We start from the raw sequence: 26,602 nt of genomic DNA, 5'->3' as shown, positions 1-26,602 counted from the left end.
GAGGAAACTGGGGCATAGACATGTTAACTTTTACGACTTCACAGGGGCATAGGGAAGGGGCGCCAAGATTCAAACCTGCAGTGAGACTCCGGAGTCTGCAAACGTCACCGTCGTGCTATTCTGTCCCATTTGTCCGTACACTATTCTGTCAGCCGAGTCAAAGGCTTCATGTTCTATTTGTGGCAAAACGAAGAATACGCTTTGGCTCACGCAGCAGGTGCGGATGGAGGCCCTCGTTCCACTGGCTCAAGGCTCTGGGCGCCCGAGTGGGAGCGGGACGGGTCCTGTCTCCTAGGCAACAACGGAAGCCCAGGCGGCCGAGGCACACCCCTCTCCCAGGACCCAGAGGGCTGACGTCATTTCCTCCGTCTGGACGGTTGCCCCAGCGACGCGTGGGGCCCTTAGGAGGTGTCGGGTACCCGAGAGACCTGGCAGTAGGGAAGTCACTTCCTTCCGGAGACGCTGTTTCCTAGCAACCGCCAACCACCTCCGTTTTTAGCCCCGCCCCCGCGCTCATTCCAGTTCCCCGTCACGGAGGCGCCCGGCCCAGGCCTGGGGGAGAGGCGCCTCCCCGCGTCCAGTCGCTGTCCTCGGGGTCGCGGAGAGTCCTCGGCAGGAGTGGGTACAGGACGTGGGACCTGGGAGTGGGGGGTGGGGGGTCGCGGAGGAAGGGGCGGAGACAGCGATCCCGTGTGCAGGGGCCGGCGGGTGTGCGGCGCTGGCGGGGGCGCTGAGTGCGGCGGCCGGGCACCTGCGCGCCACCTGGCCGCCCTGCGCGGGCCCCGGGCGCGGCTGCGGGTGCCCCGGACCGGCCTCCGCTCCGAGGGTGAGAAACGCTCACGGGCCCATTTGTGCACGCACTTGAATTCAGCCCACCGCGGGGCTCCCTTTTTTCTAACCCTATTAACACTTTGTAAGAGGGAACAGTGGCTTGAGGAAAATGTCGCTATTTGCAGGCTGGCATTATGACCTTTCTCTTTCCCTAGCACTGTGCAAGCTTTTCTTTTTCTCTCCTTTCGGTGGTGTTAGTATCTTTTTTCATGCAGGTAATCCTCTCGGTAGCCTTTTAAATAAGTATGACTGTTTTGTTGGCAATGTAATAATTTCTGAATGCAGGAGAGGTGAGAAATAAAATTTGTAGTTTTAGTTGGCAACATTTTATCCTATTAATCTACCAGAGGCCCAATTCCTGTGCTGGGGGGCGGTTGGGGGGGGGGGGCAGTTAGGGGAGTTGCCCGTCAGCCTGGCCTGTGCCCTCTCACAGTCCGGGAGCCCTAGGGGGATGTCCGACTGATGTCTTAGGCTTGGGGAGCGGGCCTAAGCTGGCAGTGTTGGACATCCCTAGCGCTGCCCCAAATGCCGAAGAGGCTCCCCCCACCACACTGCCCTCGCCATCCATGGCTCAGGGGTGCTCCCCCTGTGGGAGCGCACTGACCACCAGGGGGCAGCTCCTGCGTTGAGCGTCTGCACCCTGGTCGTCAGTGTGCGTCACAGACCGGTTGTTCCACCGGTTGGTCAATTTGCATATTAGCCTTTTATTATATAAGACTGTATTCATATATTGGTTTGTCCTTAAAAATATTGTGGCAAAATTATTTTAAGATAACTTCAATTTGAATTTTTTTTACAAACAAACTTGTTATGAAGATTTAATTCATCTTTACAAGCACTCTACGTTAAGTGTACCTGTACCTCAATGTTTACATGGTGCTTTTCTTGTTTTTGTTTGGCTTTGGGGGGCACTGAGTGTAATATTAGAAACTCTCAAACATGCAAAAATGTCTAATTTGGTTGTTTATTTGTTTTTGATATTTCAGCCACCATCAGAGGTTGAAGTATTACTGTTGTTTATTAAACATTTTATAAAGGTAACGAGTAAAAAAAGAGATCCCATACACTATGTCTGGTGAAGTTTTTAGCACAACTTTGGCATATACAAAGAGTCCAAAAGTCACCAAAAGAACTACTTTCCAGGTAAACTATTTGAAATGCTTTTATAAGTAAACACTGTGTTAGGAACATTTGATTTGAACTAATTTTTGGAAGAATCCTACATAAAGCGGAGTAAGACTTACATTCCTTTTAAAATGTTGCAGATAGTTGTGTTTGGCCTGTGGTATTCCAAACCATTCTGTGTGTTTAAGATAACCAAACTAGCCTGAATGATAGGTTCTTACTAACTTAAAAGTTAAGTTAGCTTTTCAAAGTTGAATAGCAACTTTAAATTAGTATTTTCATGTAAATGTTTTATGGTTTTTCCCTATTGTAACATAACAACATTGAAGTTTTCTCTGTCCAGTCACCACAGTTTTTAACTCAGCCTCTAAATTTGCAGTGTTGATTACATCCATTACTGCAATCTCCAGGAACAAACGATCTTTAAAAGTACCAGTTTCTTCCAAGATGCCAGTTTAAGATAAATCCTGCCTGAGTCTCAATGACCTTATTTGATAGTCTATCTCAGTGGTCGGCAAACTCATTAGTGAACAGAGCCAAATCAACAGTACAAGGATTGAAATTTCTTTTGAGAGCCAAATTTTTTAAACTTAAACTATATAGGTAGGTACATTGTTATTAACTTAATTAGGGTACTCCTAAGGCTTAGGAAGAGCCACACTCAAGGGGCCAAAGAGCCGCATGTGGCTCGCGAGCCGCAGTTTGCCGACCATGGGTCTATCTCCTTCAATTTGACTGTAAGCTCCATGAGGAGAGGAACCTTATCTGTAATGTTCTGCATTGAGTCTGGGGACTTGGGTTCCTGGCATAGTTTGGCTTTCAGTGAATATTATTAAATGAATAAAACCTGAGTTTGAAAGCAATCATTAAGCAAGCACTATTTTTTTAAATAATTAATTCTAAATATGATACCTAATATTTGGGTGGAAATTGATTTTAATTCTTTTATTTCAGGATGAGCTAATAAAAGCAATTACAGCTCGCTCAGCCAGACAGAGGAGCTCTGAATACTCAGATGACTTTGACAGTGATGAGATTGGTATGTGAGAATATGGAACAATAAACCACTTTTCTTCTTTTTGTTTTCTTAGTTATAGTTAGCTCATTCCGCAAAAAAAATTACTATGCTAAAATTATATTTATGAATTCGCTAGGTTTAGATTTGCAACTTTATATCAAGTAAAAAGTCACTTTTAATTTTCAAGAAGTTGTATGATTATCCTTGGTTGTTTCTGAATGTGAACGTGAAAATATAAATTAACTGGCAGTAGGTTTGCAGTAAAAGGATGCTTGTCAGTGGTAAACTAAGTTCATCTTTAAGATCAACTCTATGAACCTCTACAGTGAACTAATAACTAGGGGCCATAGAACTAAACTTCATGCACATCCAAATCACTTTTATAATGCTTTTTATAAATCAGATTTTTTTGGGGCTGTAATACGGGGCTCAGTTTTCAGTACTGGTATGATTTAATTTGCTTTTGATTATATTAAAATATTAACATTTAGATGTAAATATACAGAATTTTAAACTTGAAATTCAGTGTTTTATGCTTTAAGGTTCAGTGAAAAATGCTTATGATTAAATGAATCATTCATTTCATCATTGCCATATAGTTAACATTTTGTATTATTATTCTCATAGTAAAATCTAATGAAGTTGTTTATATATAAACGTTTTACAGTTCAAAATCTAAATATCTCATGGCCAACTGTTATTTTGAGTAAACTTTGGATGATTTTTCTTAGGCAAGGACAATGCTTGGCACCACTGTTCACACTTGATAAGTATGCTTTGAATAAATTAGTGAAATTAAAATTTGTATTTTATAAGTGCCAATAAAAACTGCCTAAGTTTATTTATAATCTTTAAGGCAATCTTTTGACTAATGTAACCTTCCAAACTTTAAGATATACTACTGAAGACACTTTTTTCTTTTGTTTTTCAGTTTCGTTAGGTGATTTTTCTGACACCTCTATAGATGAAAATTCACTTAAGAAAACAATAAATGATTTCCAGATATCAGATGATGAAGAAAATAATTCTCCTAAACTATCTTTTTTGAAAACCAAGAAATCAAATAGTGACTCAATAGAAGAGGAGCCAGGCTTCTCTAATAAAAAAGACGAGGAAATGGCGCCTGGGAATTGTGAAGACAGGGTTGTAAATCCCTTATCTGAGTCTCAAAATGAAGACCAGGAAACTGAAAAAGAGAAACTCCAAATGAAACCTAAACCCAGAATTCTTCCAATCAAAAACACAGCTTCAGGTAAATTGTTAGATCACTATAACTGCATTTCTTGAAAAGTTATTTTAAGATAACCAGGCACAAAATGCTTTCATATTTAAGAGGGGGGAAATAATCAGACTTAACTTTTCAATTTTACAGACATAAGTCAAAATAATAGAACCATGGAGGAAATCCATAATTTGGATAGTGGTATATTTAGTGTAGCATCTTTGCTGGTGCCTGATAGAAGGCTGAAGTACCTTCGGGCATCCACCGCTGTGCCTCCGGACACTCCTGTGTCCAGCCTTGCCTCAGTCTATGAGCTTTAATTTTGTTTTTAGGGATGAAACTGCAATGGAATCCTTTCTAATCCATCTCATACTCCAGAGATTAAAGTTATAGCAGCACTGGAACTAGTCCTTAAAAATCATTTCTATGCCACCATTTGCCAGAATATTGTTTGGCATTTATATAGTTGAAGGAAGAGAGTTTTGTTGTTTTTGCTGTTAAGCCTCTAGACTTGCTGTTAGAAAGAGGATTCTCCATTTAGTTTCTCTATTCCCTAGGAAGAATCCCCTGAAACTGTTCTGAGAGTAAATTCCTGGTGTGATCTGGAATTATAGTAGTTTCTCCGTAATTCCACTGAGCTCTAGGCATAGTGGACCAAAGATGGAGTAAGCAGGAACCAACCCCTCTGAGGTCCCCTGGGCCACCACACGGAAACATGGGCATGGAAGGTTAAGGGTTTTGTGTCCTAGTCTTCTTTCTTTTCTGTTTTACAGGAAAAATAGTACTTGATGTTAACTGCCATATAATTCTTTCCTTTCTGTCAACCTTAAATATTGTACTGGTAGATTACATTTTTTACAGAGTAGATATCACTGATAACATTAGTTTGACATGCTTGACATGTATTAGGGAGCCACTTCTTATTTCCCCCCCACAATTCTATTAAGAATTGTGCTTGGATATGGGGGAACAGAGAGAACAATCTAGGATGACTCTTGGAATTTGGATTGAACATTTAGGATGTAGCTAAAATTGGCAATGAAACATTAACATTGGTATCAACTGGTATGGTTGTAGAATCTTCTAGCAGCATTCATAAGTCCATTTATAGGCAGAAAGGAGGAAGGTGTTAATTAGTCTGGTTTTGAAATTTTGTCAGAAGACTGCATTGGTAGAACAATGGAAAAATGAATATATGAACAGGTAAAATTTAGGCAAAAATTAATATAAAAACTATGTTTTGAGGGCTGAAAGTATACGGGCATTAGATTATTATTTTAAACCTAATAGTAATTGCTCGAGAAGTTTCATGAACTCAAAGAACAACTCAAATCATCAAGTCCTTTTTTTTAAAATATATTTCTATTGATTTCGGAGAGGAAGGGAGAGGGAGAGAGAGATAGAAACATTAATGATGAGAGAGAATCATTGATTGATTGCCTCCTGCATGCCCCCTACTGGGGATCGAACCCGCAACCCAAGCATATGCCTTTGACTGGAATCCATTCTGGCACCTTTCATTCTGCAGGCTGACATTCTATCCACTGACCCAAACCAGCTAGGACTCAAATCATAAAGTTCTTCATTGCTTCCTCCCATGAGAGCGAGCACGCCCAGCCCCTGTACCGACGTAGCCTCCATACCTGTAACAGCTCTCACCTTTGTCTTGTAATTTATTTCTTTAGGATCCACCCCTTTCCCAGCCTGTAAAGTCCTTGGACAGGACCGTCATAGTCCTGATTATGAGGTCCAGGGATGTGGTAACATGTACAGGGCCTAGAAGCAGAGGCTCAGTTAAGGTTTGATAGAGATGAGTCCCATTGTTGTATAGGCCATGGCTTTATTTTATTGTTTTTAGTATTTTTTTAATGCAATGAGAATTCATAACGTTGAGGAGCTAACTTCTCACAAAACTAAAGTTACTTCCAGGGTGGCAGCCATTTTTAAAAATTTGGATTATGAACTGTCGCTTCTCCGTGCTCACTGGAGCTCTGTGTAGTGGGCACAGGGGGAAGCATGGTGGCACCTTGGGGTGCTGTTGAAGCCATGGTTAGGTTTTGTACACCCACCTTAAAATATTTCATTTTTCAGCAGAAAACAGCAGCAGCCTTGAAGCAGAAAACCACTTCACACCTTCACCTCGGCCAAGGAGCATGTTGAAAAAGCACAGGCTCCAGGAAGAAAAAGATGGGCTGGGAGAAGAGAGAGAAACTGCCCTCCGGGAAGAACTAGAGGCACACCCTGCACCTTCATCCCTCCCAGAGCTGAAGGAGAGACAGCCAGAAGCTGAGGAAAAAACATTCTCTGAAGACCTTGACCCTGAGGTTAGTATTCCTGCTGAACTGCCGAGCTGTGTTCTCCCATTCAGGCCTTGGCATCTAATCATGAGAGAGAGAAAATTTCTATGCATGTATGTGTGTGTGTTCCATGTTTTCTTCAGCAATTGATATGGACATAATTTTATGTTTTTTTTTAATATACTATATTTCATTGAGTCTGAAATGCCATCAATTGTAAGATGTAACAAATATACAGCATTATATCGTGTACTGCCATGAGAGAATAAAATTCTGCCAATTAAGCCATAACACAACAGCAATTATAATATGCATCCAATTTCAAAGAAAGTAGAATGTAAAAAAAAAAAAATGTCCTTTTGAATCTATGTAGTATTGTATAACTTTAATTGTAAAACTTTATTTTTTTATTTATGTATTTTTGCATTATATAATTTGCAGTGTCGGTATAGGAAATGGCCAAACCTGTAGAGAATTTTTATGAGTTTGTTTGAGCCAAACTGACAACAGTGGCCACAAAGCAAAATCTCAACAAATGGAGAACATTTTCTGGAAAATGACAGTTTTGCAGCTTATTTTATACATTAGAATCAAAGGAGGAGTCTCAGGAGGGATACATGAAATCATTGGTGGTATAATGATTAGGGAGTAGGGGAAAGCAAAGCAGGGAAATCTCTGGGACTGGATAAAAAGTAAAATGGAGAGACACATACTTTTTTACATTGCTGGGTACGGGGTAGCTAACAGTGAACATTTACAGCACATAGAGAGGGTATTCAGGAAACAGGTAACAATGAGGGGTTCTGTGGCCTCTTGCATTGGTGAGGTGGGTGTGCCCTGAGGATTGACATTTCCAAGGTATGTATCTTAGATGCAAAAAGATAATAGGCTCACCTACGGCAAAGATTGACCTTTGTCAAGGAAGCCATAGGCTTAGGATGTGACTACCTGCCATGACCTGCTTTTAGTTAGGAATTTTTATGTTCAGACCATCCTATGCAGTTACTTTTGGTCTCTGAGTTTATAGGGCCCACCTCCTCTGAGTTTGTAAGGTTTGGTATGTGACCCTTTATTATCCATGCCAACTAAGGACATAGCCAGTGTCAGTGTTCTCATTTGGTTTTATTTATTGAATGTTGATGGCACTGTCCTATACTTTCAGAGACACTAAAAAATGGAAGTCAGTGTGATCTTTCAGGATTTCATCAGAAAGTTTATTATGTATCATCATTAGGGGAGAACATGTGGCCCCGTCTTTACACTTCACTATCATTAGCAAACTTCCACCTCACATTTTAGAGGGGTTGAGTATGGGAAGGTTTCCTCCTCCATAATGTGCTTTAGCAGATCAGGGAAATGGAACTATATGGTGCCTGGCTAACTTCCATTAAGAAATTTGTGTTATCATGGCATTCTATCTTTTATTTCAAATATAGAATTTATAATTTCTATTATTCTTGTTAAATCTTAATAGGCATTGCTCAGTTTTATTAAACTTTTCAAAGAACCAACTTTGGCTTTGTTAATTTTCTCTATAGTTTATTTACAGTTTCACTGATTTTCACTCTTTATTATTTCTTTCCTTGTGTTTAATTTCCTTACCTTTAAAATGTGTCCACTGATTTTAAAAGCCTTTTGCATCCTTCCTAATGAAACCATCGAAAGCTATAAATTTCCCTCTGTGCACTGCTTTAGCAGCACCCAATTTTTTTGATGCCATTTATTTTCATTTTCATTTCTTTAAATCTATTTTCTAATTTCCCTTATGATCACTTTTTCTGACCAATTGGTTATTTTGTGCCTAATGATTTTATTTCCAAATATTTGGACCTTCTCTAGATAAATTATAATACAAAAGATTTTATTGTAATTTTATCGTGATAAAAGAATATATCTTATATGATTTCACATTTTAAGAAATTAAGATATTTTTATGGCCCAACTTAAGTGTATCTTGTGAAAGTTCCATTTGCTTTTTCAAAAAAAAATGTGTTCTGCAGGTGTTAGATATAATGGTCTATAATTGTATTTTGCTCAAGGTGCCTGGCAGTATCATTCATGTCCTCTCCATTCTCACTGACTTTTATCTAGTTGATTCTCCTAGTAGCATCTAACAGTGTTAAAATCTCCAGTTATGCTTGCAAATTTGTCTATACTTCCTTTCAGTTTGCCAGTATTTTATGACTCTGTTATTAGACACATCATACACTTATGTCTTGACCCTATTTCACATTATGAAATATTTCTATCTGGTGATACTCCTTATTTTGCAGTTTGTTTTGTGTGATGTGTCAACTTTTTAGTGACTGTTTGCATGGTAAATATTTTTTTTTTAATCATTTTTCTTTCAAACTATTTGTGTCTCTTTAAGTGACTCTTTTGTAATAAGTTTGATGTCATGTTTTTATCAAGTCTGACAATCTCCTTTTAGTGGTAGTCCATTTATTTATGAGCCCATTATAGCATTCATAAGTAGTCTGTGTATTTTTAAATATTTTATTTTATTTTAGTCTATTTACTTTTAATGTAAGTACATATAGGGCCAGTTTGTTACTGTTTGCTTTGTATTTATTTTACCCGTTGTTTTTTTAATTGATATTGTTCTTACTGTTCCTCTATAAATCCTTTACTGCCTTTTTATGAGTCAGTCACATATTTTTTGTTTTTCACTGTAATTCCTCTGTTGCCTTTTTGCCTGTACCTATTTGCATTATATTTTAGTGGTTGCTCCATGGATTGGATTGCTGTTCTATAAAAAGATGTTTACCTTAGGAACACAAATATAATGATTTCATTTAGTGTAATCTTTAGAATTTTGAAGAAAACTGAGGTGCATAAAATCTTAGATGTTTGTAAGTAGCTATGTACTTGGTTTTATAATTGCTTTCCTTTGGATGCCTAGTGATATTTGTTTTAAAGTAAGGATTTTTACCTACTGTCATCTTTATGCTTAGAATGGAGAATTAGAGAAATAGATATCAAATCTTTACCTTAAATATTTAGGAGATTTGATTTTAGAGTAGCAGAAATTCTAAAAATTGCTAAAAATAAATGTAGAGATATCTGTTAAAGAACTAGAATAGCTCTGTAGTTACCCCTTTTTTGTGTGTATGTGTTTTTGGTTTTTTGTTAATCCTCACCCAAGGATATTTTTTTCATTGACTTTTAGGGAGAAGGAAGAGAGAGGGAAAGAGAGAGAGAGAAACATCAATGTGAGAGAAACACATTGATTGGTTGCCTCCTGCACAATCCCTGACCAGGGCCCGGGCTGGGGAGGAGCTCGCAATCAAAATACGTGTCCTTTACCAGAATCGAACCTGAGACCTTTTGGTCCGCAGGCCAACGCTCCATCCGCTGAGCCAAACCGGCTAAGGCTGTAGTGACCCCTTTTAATGATCAAGACATGGAGGCTTGAAAATAAAGCATCTTAGCCTCCACTAGCTTAATAAGCTTTTGGTGTTGCATCAGCAAACTCCTAAAAATGCAGATGTCAGACTTATGAAATAGTCTTAATAATGCTATTGTCCTCCATAAATCTTGAGAACTGACCTAACTTAATAAATACTTCGTTTTTATCTTTTATTTTAAGCAGGATCCATGGTTAACAAGTTTGTCATCATCATCCCTTAAAGAAAGTTTTGGAGATTCCCTTTCACCAGGATCTGGGGAAAAAACATCTATAAAAGGTGATTATATCAAATTATTGTATCTTATTTTATCTGTGAACTCAATTGCTTGTATTTGTAAAAGAAATAACGCACAGGTGGGCAAAAGTACATTTACAGTTTTAATATATCTACACTAATAAAAGAGAAAAATGGTAATTGGCGTACGCCGATACCGTTTTCATTGGCTAATCAGGGCTATATGCAAATTAACTGCCAACTAAGATCGGCAGTTAACTGCCAACTAAGATGGCAGCTAATTTGCATATGTAGGCACAATGCAGGGAGGCGAAAGGGAAAGCAGGAAGAAGCCCCCTGCCACTGACAGTGATCTGAAACCCAGGGGGGAGCTAAGAGCTGGGGGGCAGGGCAAAGGCGGCCCTGGGGCCGCCTTTGCCCTGCCCCCCAGCCATGATCGGAGAATCAGGCGCCTTTGCTGCCCTGGCCAGTGATAGCAGGAAGTAGGGGTGGAGCCAGCGATGGGAGCTGGGCACGGTCGAAGCTGGCAGTCCCGGGAGCTAGGGGTCCCTTGCCTGGGCCTAAAGCGAAGCCCACGATCGCGGCGCCCCCCGCTGCCACTGCAGGTCCCCGCTGCCTGGGCCGGACGCCTAGGCCAGAGGCGTTAGGCCTGGGCAGGGGCGGAGCCTGCAACCGCGGGGAGCTGGGGGTCCCCTGCCCAGGCCTGACACCTCTGCTGGAGGCCTCAGGCCTGGTCAAGGGGCCGATCCGGTGATTGGTGATCAGAGTGTGATGAGTGTCAACTCCTCTGGCTTAGGCATCAGGCCTGGGTGGGGGGCGGAGCCGGGGATTGGGGGGATATGATGGTCCCCTTGCCCAGGCCTGAAGCCTGGGTCAGAGGCGTCAGGCTTGGGCGGGGGGTGGAGCCAGTGATCGGAGGGAGATGGGGGTCCCCTGCCCAGGCATGATTCCTGGGCCAGAGGCCTCAGGCCTGGGCGGGGGCCAGAGCCAGTGATCGGGGGGAGATGGGGGTCCCCTGTCCAAGCCTGACACCTCTGGCGGAGGCGTCAGGCCTGGGCAAGGGGCCGATCAGGCGATCGGAGGGTGATGGGGGTCAACGCCTGAGGGCTCCCAGTATGTGAGAGGGGGCAGGCTGGGCTGAGGGACACTCCCCCCCCCCCACACCCAGTGCACGAATTTTGTGCACCGGGCCCCTAGTACACTAATAAAAGAGAAACATGCAAATTGGTGTCACTCTGCTACGCCCACCAGCCAATCGGATGAATATGCAAATTAACCCAACAAAGATGGTGGTTAATTTGCATACACAGGCACGGTATGAAGACGGAAGGCTGAAGAGGCTTGGCTTCTCCGCTGAGGCTGGAGCCAGCGGCCGAAGCGAAGGCCTGGATCCCGGGTGCTGGAGGAAAACCGGTGCCTGCAGCCAGGGGAAGGGGAGGCCTATTGCATGAATCTCTTCATGCAATGGGCCTCTAGTAAATAAATAATATAATAATAAATAATAATGCAAAAATAAACTGCCTTTAGTGCCCCCTTGGTATCAGAGGCAACACTGCATCTTAGTGGGAATAAAACTCTTTGCAGTGGTTCTCAACCTTCTGGCCCTTTAAATACAGTTCCTCATGTTATGACCCAACCATAAAAATTATTTTTATTGCTACTTCATAACTGTAATGTTGCTACTGTTATGAATCATAATGTAAATATCTGATATGCAGGATGGTCTTAGGCGACCCCTGTGAAAGGGTCGTTCGACTGCCAAAGGGGTCGCGACCCACAGGTTGAGAACCGCTGCTTTGGAGGGTGGCTTTACTCTCTGTGGTGGACTATACTAGAGTGACATGCATTCCTGGTTCTCCCTGCACCCATACAATTTTACATCTGCACTACTGAGAACTGTACTAGCATAGATATGTGTGTCTCCTACTTATAAAGCCACTTGTTACAGCTAAGAAACAGGCTTTTGAAGACAATTGATATTGCCATCTGACTTACTTGGTTTATAGATCAACAAGTGCTTTTGGTGTGTCTTCGGTGTAGGGTAGTTATTCCAGTCTGTTTACTAATTTTCTAAGCATTTGGTACATCGATGTTTTAGTAGGTTGAGTAACAATTTTCTCTTTTTTAGATCACTGGAATAAAAGTTTATTCAAGTTGAATTTAATAGTTTCTGCATATTTTATTTTGCAAGAAAAAGGGATTCATGACATCTAGTGGAAAGCAAATGAATCTCTTACCCACCTTGTTAATTTACAATGGAGTTTTAGTGCTATTACTCTGTCTCAAAATAGATCAGAATGAAGAATTCACTGAAAACCATCATTCCTTGAAATCAGACAAAAATGAAGATAATTCATTTTTGATAGACTTTGTTACTTCTGCACTTGAGAAATCCAAGGAAGGGCAAGTGACTTCTGATGACCTTGAAGAAAACAAGGAGAAAGCTAAATTGGAAATGAATGATGACTTAACTGTTGATCCACCACTATCTCAGCAGAATTTAAGATCTACCAGTGCAACTGAATCTGCAAAGGTATTAATATAAACTTATACCTTTTATATATTAAAGCTCAAAATACAACTTTATTTTGTCTTCCATGTTTGATACTTCTTAATTATCGTGGAAAACTCATCTTTGATTGTGGTATTATCAAGTGGTTCTTAATTAGTTAAATAGAATTTTAACTTCAGGGAAGGTTTCAGTGAATATAATAAAACTTATTTTTTTAATTAAAATTATCAGAAGTATATGGTAATATACTTTTAAATATATCAGAAATATGTACACATAAGTGGATAGGTTTCTATAGGTCTTCATTTAAAAATGCAGCCATCTGGAACAATTGCCCAGGTTTTAATTAGTGAAGGTTATTTCTTTGGATATCATCTTTAAACATTTTACAAATTTTAATGAAAATCTTTAAGAAGAAATGTTTATCAACATCCATGCATGTTAAAATGGATGGACAGGGTCATTATCAGAAACATTTTATTATAACCTTGAGGACCAAATCTGTGGTTTGTAGGATTATTTGTCCCTATGCTGCATTGCACCAGAGTGCTGTACTGTTAAAATTTATGGCATAGCAATTTTAGTCTGCATTTCTCCTGAATTTAGTCTTTATCACTTATAGCTGCAGTTGACTGGTGGCTATGTATATTTGTTATTGGGAAAGATTACAGTGCTAGCTGAAAACTTGTGCTTGAATAGGACTTTATTATAATACAGACTATTAGCTTTTTATTAAAATGTATAGAGAAGGTTCATTAAGCCTTGTTTCAGATATATTGTCCTTAACCACGTACCTTAGGAAAAAAGAGAATGCCAAATTAGGGATATGTTTACATCTGTAATGCTAGCAACTCATCTGTCTGTGTAGAGTAAAAAAGTTATTCCTAAAAACGAAAGAAGAGTATTCTGAAATTTATAGACAGAATCTTAGAAATGTCTAACAGAGGTCATTCTAAATGAAAACAGGTAATTTACGTATGACAAGATCATAGCATATTTCTTTTAATTGAATCTATCCTTGGCTTTATTACTTGCTACTGAGTGATCTTTCTTATGTGGGAATTAAATTGCTCTCCTGCTAAGGTCTCTGTTGGATTCTCATCATGAGAATAAATGTGAACTTCTCACTATTCCCTAAAGATTTCCAGGGATTCTTCTTGGACCACATATTCCTCCTCTCTCTGCATTGTCCACTGGGCTTCAGCAGCATTCATCTCTCTCTGTTTCTCAAAATTACCAAGCTCTTTCCCTTCTCAGGCTTTTGGCACTTAACTGGTCCTTCTTTTCGCCTTCTTTCAGGTGGCTCCTTTCTACTGTTCATTTTTCTTAGCTCTGATGCCAAGCGCTAGTGGCCTGGTGCACGGATTTGTGCACATTGAAAGGAAATTAATTAGAAGAAAGATTTGTGTGGTAATTACATTACTGCAAAAAATTCCATGCCAAAAATAGTATATATAATATAGTATTATAAAATTAAAATACAAAATATTTTAATATCACTATTCACTCTTTATAATAGAAGTCTCAGAGATGAAAGAAAATTAGTAAAATGTTTATGAAAATAATATATAAATTAATAATTAAATAATATGATGTGATATAAAAATAACAAATCATGATATAAAAACAACAAAAATGTGATATAAAAACATCGATAAAAACAATGACTGATAAATTGATTACACATATTCTAATATCTCCTTGTACACCACATTAAGAGTAAAAACACTTTCAGAGTGCTTGACTAATTTCCCTTGTGATGAAGTATTTACAACTTTGACTTTAACATCAACGCTCTTCGAACTCGAGAGAAAGCAACATATAACTGACCATGTCTGAAAACGGGTTCAGGTAGGAATATTCCTACTCTGTCTAGAGTTTGTCCTTGTGATTTATTGATAGTCATTGCAAATGCTGGCATCATAGGAAATTCTTTGAATTAATTTAAATGGGAGGCCAGTGTCAGATGGGGACAAATCAATTCTTGAAATCAGAACAACTTCTCCTTCTGCAGATCCTATTAATACTTTAGCCTCGATTATGTTAGGTCATAATCTTGTGATAATAAATCTAGTACCATTACAAAGATCCCATTTACTATTAAGATTTCTCAGTAGCATGATGATTGCACCTACTTTCAATTTTTAATTTATGACATGGCATTCCTGAGGGAGTAATACTATTAAGAAATTCTATGGGAAAATTTTCCTTTTTGGCATCATCCGTTGAATCAATGGAATCATCACTCAAATAGGTGTGAAAATCTCCATCGAGTATTTCCAAAATTTCTTCATTTAATTTATGAATGTGCGCATTTTTAGGACAAAGAACCTCACAATTAGGTATATTTTTAATATTATTTATAGATACACTATTTCCAAAGGTAGATTCAATAATAGATCCATTACAGATCATTTCATGGGGATTTCAATAACATCCATTCCTAAATGAAAACTGCTATCAAGTTTGTCATCTCCAAGTTTTACTAACCATTTGCTATAAGTGGAATACTCAGATATCATATTAGTTTTCAGAGACAACTATCTGAAACATCCCCAAACACCACAGTACTTTAAACTCGTTCGTACTATGGCCAATCGCATAGCATGCGGCACAACACTGAGACATTGTCGAAAATCCCCTCCGAGGAAGAGAACTTTCTCACCAAATGTCACATTCAAATTCATAATTTCTCTTAATAATCTGTCTATGGCATTTATAGCATGACTGGATACCATGGTGCATTCATCAATAATGAGAAGTTGGGAATATGTATCACGCATGCATGAGTCAACGTTTATTTTTAAACTGCCAGTGTGCATCATAGGTACTGGACGGTAGGATGTTTGGACAGACATACGGTCAGTCATTTAGCCTTTTATATAGATAGTCTGTCAACTCTCTCTAAAATGTAACATCCTTTGTTTCCAGTGAATACTGTACTTGAACACTCTGTAGAAATTTAAGAAACATTTGTTTACTACTGACAGTTTGACTTCCAAGCCTCACTGTGATAGTTATGGGAAGTAATCCATCTATGGCCTTTTCTGTTTATTAGAAAACAACTGAAGATAGAAATAAGAAGAATAAACAGTCAGCAAATAATAGAGCATCCAGTGCCTCCGGCAGGTAATCGAGTTCTCATCATCTCTGATTTATGGGTTTACATTACACAAAGCTAGTTTTAATTGAACTTCTATAAATTGCATTTGTTGTTACTTGATTTTCTCTTAATTCCCATCTCATGAGTTAAATGGAGTAGTTTCTTCATGATATAAACCCTAAGTTGATTAGGATCCTCCATACTCCACATTCCTTCTGGGATAGAGTTTCTCCTGATTGTCCTGAGACAGTAGATATAAAGTGGTAATAAAGCTGAGGTCCAGCATTATATTTCTCTATTAAGTGTTTTTTACTAACACATGAAAAATTATACTCAAAGCCTTGAGGTTCTATGGACTAAGTTGTTAAACGCTGATGATGGTGATAATGAACATTAACTCATAAATGCTAATCAAACCTTCGGAATCTTTTAGATTATCATTGATCAACTAGAACAGGGTCAGCACACTGTCTCTGTAAGTTGCCACTTGGTACAATTGTTGTGCTTTGTAGACCGTCCAGCCTGGTCAGTTCTGCTGCGGAGGCCAGGAAGCAGCCACAGACAGTATGTAGCTGTTACTTGGTCACCTTCTTTACCAAAACAGAGGATGAGCCAGATTTTCCCACCAACCCCTGAAATAGAGGATACTAGTCTAACTTTATATTTAGAATAGTTTATGTAACAGAGTAACACAAGAAACTGTTAAAACTTACTTTATTAATATTGGATGTTTTTTTTCAGGTAACTTATGATACAGTCCTTGCTTGTTAAAAATGTTCTCATTGCAAATACCTCAAAAGAACAGTCACTTTGAAGTTATATAACTGGAAGTTACAAAATTTAAAATATCTCGAATGGGTCTCTGTATACTAAGAAAAGACTATACATGATATTCAAAGCAATTATAATTTATTAAGTTAGAATGTAGTTTTCAAATGTATTAGTTGCAAATTCTTACAGATGTTTTTCAATGAAGTCCAATTTTAATACTTTATCTTGATTTATTTGTTGCTGTTTTTTTCAGAATAATGACCTCTGAGTTTTTAAAGAATTCTAGTTCTATAAGGAGAACTCCATCGAAAACTACCTCTTCTCACTATTTAGGGACTTTGAAAGTCTTGGATCAAAAGTCCTCACACAAACAGAACAAAGAACCTGACAAAGCAGATAACATAAGGGCAGCTGTTTATCAGGTAAAAAGTAATAACAATAATAATAATTGTAAGAACTAATCACATAAGGTTACCTGTTTATCAAGGAATAAATTACCCCATCAGAAATGATAATTTAATACTTAATTTATTGGGAAATATATTTTTTATAATACCCCAGCAATCTTTATATATTAGAACTAGGGTCCCAGTGCACGAATTCATGCACCTCAAAAGGAATTGTGGGCCACCAGGCTGAAGTAGGCACAGGGGTGGGTCTCAGCCTATCCTCCATGTCCCCGTGCGGCCCCTGGTCCTCTGCCGACACCCTGTTCCCACCACCGCTGCTCCCACATGCTGACAGTGCTGGCCCCGCTCGCACTTCCTGACAGCATGGATTGACTCGGGCTGGCGCCAGTAGTGGGTGCAAGCAGGACTGGCACCATCAGCTGGTGTGAGTGATGGCTGTTGCCCCGATCCTCCTTCAGGAGCAGGGGGATGTGGAGAAATCCTCAGAGGCAATCAGGGCCGGCAGCCTCCACTCAAACCCTCTGATGGTGCCAAGCGATTGGGACTGGAACCGGGCACCAGCAGCAGGTGTGAGGGGCGGCTCCGGAGCTGGCTGTGGGTGCGAGCAGCAGCTCTGACGCTGGCAGTGGGTGCAAGCGCCAGGCGGGACCGTGGCGCGCGGAAACAAAAAATTTTTAGTAACCACCAGAGGCTTGCCCTGATGACAGCAACTGGCGCCTGCCTTGGTCTGGTGCCCCCACTCATCTGCTTCACCATCCCACCGCAGCTGACGCCCACCATGTTCTGCACACACCCCCTGGTGGCCAGTGCACGTCATAGTGACCGATTATTCAGTTGTTCCGGTTGTTCTGCTGTTCAGTCTATTTGTATATTAGCCTTTTATTATATAGGATATTATCAGAAAAAGAAAAATAATATAGAATTTATAAAATCTATTTCGATTTCTACAGTTTTTAATATAATATTTCAGAAATATATAAGAACTCAAATTCATTTTGGAAACTTTGAATATCATAGCTTTATTCTTGTTCTCACAGGAGTGGTTAGAGAAGAAAAATGTAAAAATACATGAAAAGCACAGAATTAAAAGGATTGAAAGTGAAAATTCAAGGATCCAAAATGAACAGGTATTCTGAAACATTAAAGTAAACAGTATTCTAGATTTTTAAGTCAGTAAAACATCTCAGTATTAAATATTTCTAAATCAACTTTTTTAAATGGCGGAATAACTTGTATATAAAAGAATTGATTTCTGATTTTCTCTGGAGCTTTATACATTTTTAGCTTGATATAAATATGTTATAACTATTTTATATGAAAAACGGATGCACAGATTTTTATTTTTTATATGTATGAAATAGCTTTAGCACCACTGATTATGAACTTAATTATTGCTTGTGACTACTTACCTACTTCACTCTTAAAAATTGATTTATATTCTTACAACTTAGCCAAGAATATAAAGGGCCATTAACATTAATCTTCAGTTTTCCTTTTTCTAACTTGGATTTCATATGTATCTTTAAGACCAGCCCCCACCTGCGCCCTTGACCCACATCCTTCCCATTGACTGGAGCTGAACTCTTGTTTGCTTCTCTCCTGTGCTTCAACCTCTGCCTCTTACTCCTACTTGATAGCCTAGCATGCTGAGTTCTTTCCCATCTTCTAAAATAAAAGCCCTGAGAAAAAACAACAACAAAAAAAACAACCTAGCAACAACAAAAATTTTCATTATGCTGTATAGTACTTAAGTAGGTTTAGAAAGAAATTTCCCAAACACAGTACTGTGTGGAGCAGCCCTGAAGGGGGCGTGTCTGTACACCTGTCACCATGTTTGTAGCATCTTAGTGCTGTGGTCAGTGCCAGACACTTCTCAGTTGATCTTCACAACTCAGTGAATTAGGTAGTCCTTCTACTTCTAAATTATGTTATCTCCATAATAAGGCTTTATATCACTTAATGTTAACCAGTATTAAGGCAAGCATGGGATATAATGGGATTAGATGGAAGCAAGTAAAGTAATAACATTCACCTACATATTTTCCAGTCTGCCACATGTTCACCATTTGGACTATGTTTACGGAGTAAGAATTTATTCTTTGATGTCAATCAAAACTCTGTTCAAAGCAAAGATATGTAGCTTACTGTGTGATGTGGTCAAATTCCCTTACTCAGAATTTCTTTATAAGCCTAGTACTTTGCTGTTTTTCTTTTACTTAAATATTTTATTATGAACATTTTACAGTACCACTGAGCCTATTACAGATTATATTGCTGATGTTTGTATACACTTTGAAAAAAAAGTTGATTTCCTTCCCATGGATAGTAATAGATCAATAGCTGATAAAATGTATTTTTGTAAAGGACATTTTAAAATGCAGTGAATAATTCAGAATATATTTTTCATAAATTAATTTGTACAAACCATTCTAAATAAATTATCTGCTTTGAAACATAATTTATATATATGATGCATATCAAGGAAATTAAAGCTAAATATATTTGGGGGTATATTTATATTTGTCTAGCTATTTGTACATACATATATAACTATCTACTTTTTCTCCAAAATAGAAAAGAGCTGCTAAGAGAGAAGAAGCCTTAGCATCATTTGAGGCCTGGAAGGCTATGAAGGAAAAGGAAGCTAAGAAAATAGCTGCAAAAAAAAGGCTTGAGGCCAAAAACAAGAAGAAAACTGAAGAAGAAAATGCTGTGAGGAAAGAAGAAGCACAACATGTATCTGACAGCTTTGAATATTTTAATTCATTTTAAAAATCTGAATTAGTGATTGACTGTATTTTTACTGACTTTACAGTATTCATAATAAATCAGAAAATCATTCTGAACTTTTTCAGGCTTTTGAAAGATGGAAAGAAAAAAAGATAGAATATCTTAAAGAGAAAAATAAAAAGGAAAAAGAATATGAAAGAGCAAAGAAACAGAAGGAGGAGGAAACTATTGCTGAGAAAAAGAAAGACAACCAAACTGCTGTGGAAAAATGGTAATCCAAAATAATCAATATTTTGATAGATTTTAAATTGGTGGTACTCTAGGATTTGTAAAAATTATTTACTTGAAATTTACTAATGCATCTCAATTTCCTTGTTTCAAAGATATATTAGGAAATGTTTATTATATGTTCTCCTTTAACTTTCCAGTGTTTTATACTATCCTACATAGGAATGAAAAAAAGGAAGCTTTTTTGAAAGAAAAGGGGAAAGAGAAAATCAATGAAAAAAGGAAAGAAGAACTGAAAAGAGCTGAGAAAAAAGATAAAGATAAACAAGCTATTGATGAATATGAAAAATGGCTGGTAGGTTTTGTTTGCTAATGCACTTATATATTTTCAATGTATTTTTTATGTGATGTTTTTGTCCCTAATTTAAGTTCTCTTTGTCCCTGCCTACTGACCATTTCTATCTGGAAGCTACCCTATTGAATTCATTCTCTCATTTCTCACTTCTCTGTCTTCCTTCTCAGTGTCACTTGTTGACTTCTTTTTTCCATCGGTGTTCTGTTTCCATGGCATGCAAGGTCTCATAATCTTTTTCATCTATCTTTTATTAATGACTGGTACCCCTCTCCTATCTTCCACCAGCTTTTATCCGCACTGGGTCTCTTGTTTCTGCTCACATCCACAGTTTCCCCCTCTTGTCAGAGCTCCCACACCTGTTCTTTTTCCTTGAAATGCTCTCTCTTCTTTGCATCATGAGTGGCTTCTCTTATCCATCATGTTTCACTTTCAAATGACTGTTCCTGGATCCACTTATCTTTGAAAGTGCTCCCTTTTGTTCTTTAACAAGCTTAGCAGTTTGTTTATATGTTTTATAAAAATTCACATAATTTGGATTGTCTGTTCTTTAATTGTTTATTAACATACATTTTACAAGTGGCCTGAGGGAGAAGGGTCATATCAGTGTGTTTGGATTTTATAATCACTTAATGCATGGTACCCTGAGTAGGATTTCAGTGCTTAACAGTTGAACGAATAAATACAAATTGAAGAGAATAGTATCAGTACCAGTAGAATAATAGACCCACAGGACACCGCAGAACCTATTACAAGTAAGGATGTACTATCTATCTATATATATAAAAGCCGAAGTGACCGAACGACCGGTCACTATGACGCGCACTGACCACCAGGGGGCAGACACTCAATGCAGGAGCTACCCCCTGGTGGTCAGTGCACTTCCACAAGGGGAGCACCGCTCAGCTGACTGACAGGTGCCAGAGGCAGGGCTCACAGCTGGCAACCGCCACTATGGCGGTGCAAGCCTCTCCCAATGAGGACTGACTGGGCGCAAGCCCACAGCAGGTGCAGCAGGGATGAGATGAGCGGGAGCAGCAGGCAGGAGCCGTAGGTGGTGTTGGACTGCTGGTTTCGGCCCAACCCCCACAGGCCACGCCAAGGGACCCCACCAGTGCATGAATCTGTGCACCGGGCCTCTAGTAGGTATATAAAAGCCCAGTGACCAAATGGCAGAACGATCAGAATGACTGGTCGACCGGTTGCTATGATGCACACCACCAGGGGGCAGATGCTCAATGCAGGAGCTGCACCCTGGTGGTCAGTGTGCTCCCACAGTGGGAGCACTGCTTAGCTGACCAGGATGAGCAGCACTCCCACAGCAGGCTGATCCCCGCAGGCCACGCCCCCACCAGTGCACGAATCCATGCACTGCGCCTCTAGTATGTATAATAAAGTAACATGAATTAATGAATGCAAGAAAATAACAATTGGGATTATTTGTGTGACAGTTGGACATAAATCAGTTCTCAGAACAACTGGTCGACCGGTTGCTATGATGCACACCACCAGGGGGCAGATGCTCAATGCAGGAGCTGCTCCCGGTGGTCAGTGTGCTTCCATAAGGGGAGCACCCTCAGCCAGCAGCCAGGCTCATGACTGGTGAGCGCAGCAGCAGTGATGGGAGCCTCTCCTGCCTCCGGCAGCACTAAGGAACAGCGAGCCAAAAGGTAAGGAGCAAGGGATCCTGGACTGCGAGAGGGTGCAGGCCGGGCTGAGGGACCCCCAACCCCCAAGTTCAAGAATTTTGTGCACCGAGCTTCTAGTTAAATATAAAATGCCAGAGAGTAGAACCAAAAGAAAACAAAATGTAATATCTATCAAATCGCATGGTAATAAGATCCTTTTAAAAATCTAAAAGTGTTATAAGAAATAACAAAACATTCAATTTAAAATCATTAATGTATCAAAATAAAAAGCATAGGTGTTGGTTGGAGGGTTAATTCTTACAGCCTCTTTGGAGAATAAATTTCCCAGCAGAGTTGAACATATTCATACCCTAAAAATGAGCAATTTCACTCCTGCACATGTACATGGAGAGAAAATCTTGTATTATAAACACAAGGAATAAACAGGTTTGTTTATAGTATCATTGTCTGTGTGGAGGGAGAAAAGAGAGTATGTCTTCAACAAAAGAATTGATTCATAAATTGTTATATGTTGATGCACATCAGGGAACTAGAGCTACAGCTCTTTGTAGATGAGTCTTAGAAATATGATGAATTAAAAAGGAAGTGACAACAGAAAATATAGCACATTACCTTTCAGTATAAATTCTAGAAACCTGCAAAACAAAATTATGTATTATTCTGACATAAATACATCTATACTAATAAAAGAGCAAATTCGTGTCACTCTGCTATGCCCACCAACCAATCAGCAAATATGCAAATTAACCCAAAAAAGATGGTGATTAATTTGCATACACAGGCACGGAGCGAAGACTGAAGAGGCTTGCAGCTGCAGTGGAGAAGCCAAGCCTTGCTGCAGCTGGAGGGGAAAAGCCTAGCCTCGAGGTTTGGCTTCTCCGCTGTGGCCAGACCAAAGGCCTGGGTCCCGGGTGCCTGAGGAAAACCAGTGCCAGCAGCCAGGGGAAGGAAGGCCTATTGCGCGAATTTTTGTGCAATGGGCTTCCAGTATATAATAAAAGTATTAAGAGATGCAATGATAGGCCTCAAGGTCATAGTAATGGTTACTTCATTGTGGTGGAGAGAAAGGAAGGTGAGATGAGGGAGTGCACGAAAGTATTAATCATGTTTTATTTCATAAGGCTACACAGGTTTTGATTATATCACTCTTTAAACTGTTGTCTATTCCTAAAATATTTATCTTATATTTTTGTAAAAATCAAGGACTAAAAGTAATGGTAGATAAAATGTCTGCTATAAAGCTAATATTTATTAAATGATATGTAACTTGCTAAAAATTAAAAACTCTGATATACTCATACAGTTAAGATGAACCAAATAATTGAGCAAAATCTCATAAAAGGGCTAAAGAAATGATGTGCTCAAGCTCAAAAATAAGCAAAGAAACATGAGGCTCAATTTTCAACTATTTGTAAAAGATCTGAAATATTCCTTGCTGCCATGATCTGTTCAACCTTTGTACCTAATAAACTTACTTCTGAGAACCTGGTCTCAGAAAATGATCACTAACTTAGACCAATTATTATCTTCGAGTTATGGAGGTATAGGTCTTTTTTCCTGGTTTACATAATTCTTTTTAAAAATCACTTTAAATATTTAAAAAATTAAGTGCTGCATTAATACCTATTTTTCTTATAAAGTAGCAATATTCCCTAGCTGCTATTTCTTTTTAACCAATTAAACTAGGAAATGACATTTAAATATCTTATAATGGACTAGAGGCCCGGTGCACAAAAATTTGTGCACTTGGGAGGGTCCCTCAGCCCGGCCTGTGTCCTCTCGCAGTCTGGGACCCCTCAGGGGATGTCCACCTGCTGGCTTAAGCCCGCTCCCTGGGGGATCGGGCCTAAGCTGGCAGTCAGACATCCCTCTTGCAACCCGGGAGCCCTCGGCGGATGTCCACTTGCCAGTGGGGAGCAGGCCTAAGCTGTAGTTGGACATCCTTAGCACTGCTGAGGTGGGAGAGGCTCCCGCCACCACCACTGTGCTGGCAGCCGTCAGCCTGGCTTGTGGCTGAGCAGAGCCCCCACTGTGGGAGTGCACTGACCACCAGGGGCAGCTTCTGCATTAAGCGTCTGCCCCCTGGTGGTCAGTGTGTGTCATAGTGACCAGTCATTACTAGTCGTTCTGCTGGTAGGGTCAATTTTCATATTACCCTTTTATTATATAGAATAGAGGCCTGGTGCACGGGTAGGGGCTGGCTGGTTTTCCCTGAAGGGTGTCCTAGATCAGGGTGGGGTCCTGCTGGGGTGCCTGGCCAGCCTGGGTGAGGGGTTGAGGGCTGTTTTCAGGCTGGCCACACCCCTTTCAGGGTGAGGGTCCCCACTGGGGTGCCTGGCCAGCCTGGGGGAGGGGCTGATGGCTGTTTTCAGGCTGGCCACACCCCCCAGTGACCCAAGCTCCCAGCCTTTCCTTTTTTTCTTTTTTTTCCTGGGATTTATTTATCTTCTATAATTAAAACTCTGTAGCCTTGAGCGGAGCTGAGGGCCGGCCAGGGCAGGCGGGACCCAAGCCTCCTGCTCGCTCCAGCTCCGTGATCACCACCATCTTAGTTGGGTTAATTTACATACTCGCTCCTGATTGGCTGGTGGGAGTGGCTGGTGGGCATGGCTTGACCATAGCAGAGGGATGGTTAATTTGCACATTTCTCTTTTATTATATAGGATTATTTTGGTCTGTTTATACATGTATATAAATTTATAGTTTCCTCTTTTCTTTTTAGGAAAAGAAAGAAAGGCAGGAAAGAATGGAACGAAAAGTAAAGAAACGTCATTCCTTTCTTGAAAATGAGGCACTTCCTCCATGGAGTCCTCCAAGCAGAACTGTGTTCTCAAAGTGATTTGATAATTCTACTTCTTACATTATTTAGTTATTAATTCAGTGATGTTAGCCATAGTTTTAAAACTACGTATCCAGTTATTTATAGTTAGAATATTTATTTTAAATTAAATGCCAGCCACTTCTGCTGATCATGAAAAGGATGCTTTGGAGCTTAACCATTGAAAACATTGAAAGTGGTTTTTGAGCTGTAGATAAACCGCCTCAAATGAAAAGCTCTAATCGTCAGAATGCTCTTACCTTTAAAATACCCTTTATCATATGCTGAGGATTCTTACAATCAGGTGATCACTGATCACTTTCTCTCCGCTGTTCAGGTTATTTAAGTATGTTTATTCCCAATAGTAAAAAGGAAACCATTTAGGTACAATAACTATAGAAATAATTGAATTTATATATGATTATACATCTAGATTCAGGTTTTTAAATGAATGGTTGCTGGGGAGTATGAATATATTATTCTAAAATTGATCTTTAGCTCGAAGCAGTTGCATTTGCACTTTGCAAGCTAGAATTTTGGTCAACTGAGGGAGTAGTTCAGTAGAATGCTAATCATTGAGGCATTTTATTTAAGAATTCTGTCTTATGTTTTAATTTGAATGAGCTTTACCTGTTCTAGGCTTATGTGACAATCACAGGCACTTTGTCATGGGGAGACCTCTGAAATTTGTCTTTTTAAATTCTATCTCACTTTATTGTTTCAGTAATACTAAAAAGATATCCATTCCATGGTAGTGATATACTTACACATTAGTTAAGGAAATGCCACAAGAATTCAAGGCCATTATCACTATTATTATTTTCCAGACTGAAGCCATAAAATTGATAAAAGCAATTTTTGTCCTTTTAACTAATCCAGACTCTTCTAGCTTGTATTTGGAAGACAGCTGTATGTATGAGAAGGTAACTTGTAGAAAATGTCCAATCAGTTTTTATTTATTAGATCTCTGCATATCCTTCTATTTATTGGACTCATACTTGAATTGGTCAGCTAGTTTATCAGACCAAGTGAACGCTCTCGGAGTTGAAATGCTACTTTAGCCAACGTGCAATGCAATAATGGATAAGAATAAGCAGTTACTATTTATTAAGCACCTATTTTATTCTCTCTGCTGAGTCTTTACAAATGTTATTTCCATCTTTACAACAACTCATCAGAGTAGGTATTATTAGTCTCATTTTGCAGATAAAATACTGAGACTCAGAGAAATCAAGCAAGTTGACACACTCTTAGCATGTGACTGAGTTGGGATTAGCTAGACCTGATTAAGTGGGTCACCCTCCAGAAGCCACATGCCCATTTCATGCTCTCACGTGGCCTCTGAGAATTTTCTCAAGCCCTTTGTGTTATATCAAACTTAAAACACATTTTACCTCTCAGATCCTACAATCACGTATTATTATCCAGAGATTATCTTTCCCTTAAGAAATAGCTGTAGACATCTATAAAGTAGAAACAGAATTCATAATATTTAAGGATTTAGTCAAATGCTTTGTATCTAGTATTAGAATGTTAGAAAAACCAGCAGGTTATGGAATATAGGCGTTGAGATAGTCACTGAGGAGTTTCACACTCTGAGAATTAATCTTGATACAGTGAATATGCAAGGTAAGAAAGATGTCATGGGTCCCTTTGTAAGGTCACATCAGTGCTACTGACAAATAAACAACATTTTTATATAGCCTGAACTAGGAGAATACTTAATCATTACCAGCAACATGTCTTATCAGCATGGAATTTAGGGCCTCTTACTCATCTGTGTCCCCCCCCCATAGTACCAACCACAGTGCCTACCAGAATAGATCGTTCAGTGCTAATTGCATCTAACTAGCTGTTCAAAGCTAAAAATATACTTGCAAATTCCAGGAAGT

At 39.3% G+C, this 26,602-nt stretch overlaps 1 protein-coding gene across 1 annotated transcript; it reads left to right on the top strand.

Annotated features, from left to right (window-relative positions):
• The first annotated feature begins 531 nt into the window (after positions 1-531).
• MAP9 (microtubule associated protein 9) lies at positions 532-26,602 on the top strand. Its single transcript, XM_081093453.1, has 14 exons — positions 532-618; positions 1,818-1,974; positions 2,911-2,995; positions 3,906-4,226; positions 6,288-6,520; positions 10,083-10,179; positions 12,429-12,670; positions 15,708-15,778; positions 16,777-16,945; positions 17,971-18,060; positions 19,508-19,669; positions 19,789-19,934; positions 20,114-20,246; positions 24,615-26,602. The coding sequence occupies exons 2-14, from the start codon at positions 1,900-1,902 to the stop codon at positions 24,729-24,731; spliced, it is 1,941 nt and encodes a 646-aa protein (XP_080949579.1). The 5' UTR covers positions 532-618; positions 1,818-1,899; the 3' UTR covers positions 24,732-26,602.

Source organism: Myotis nattereri (genome assembly GCF_964212035.1).
Source record: "Myotis nattereri genome assembly, chromosome: 5".
Taxonomy (NCBI): Eukaryota; Metazoa; Chordata; class Mammalia; order Chiroptera; family Vespertilionidae; genus Myotis; species Myotis nattereri.
Note: the sequence above shows the minus strand (reverse complement) of the source record. Positions and strands in the feature narration are given on the sequence as shown.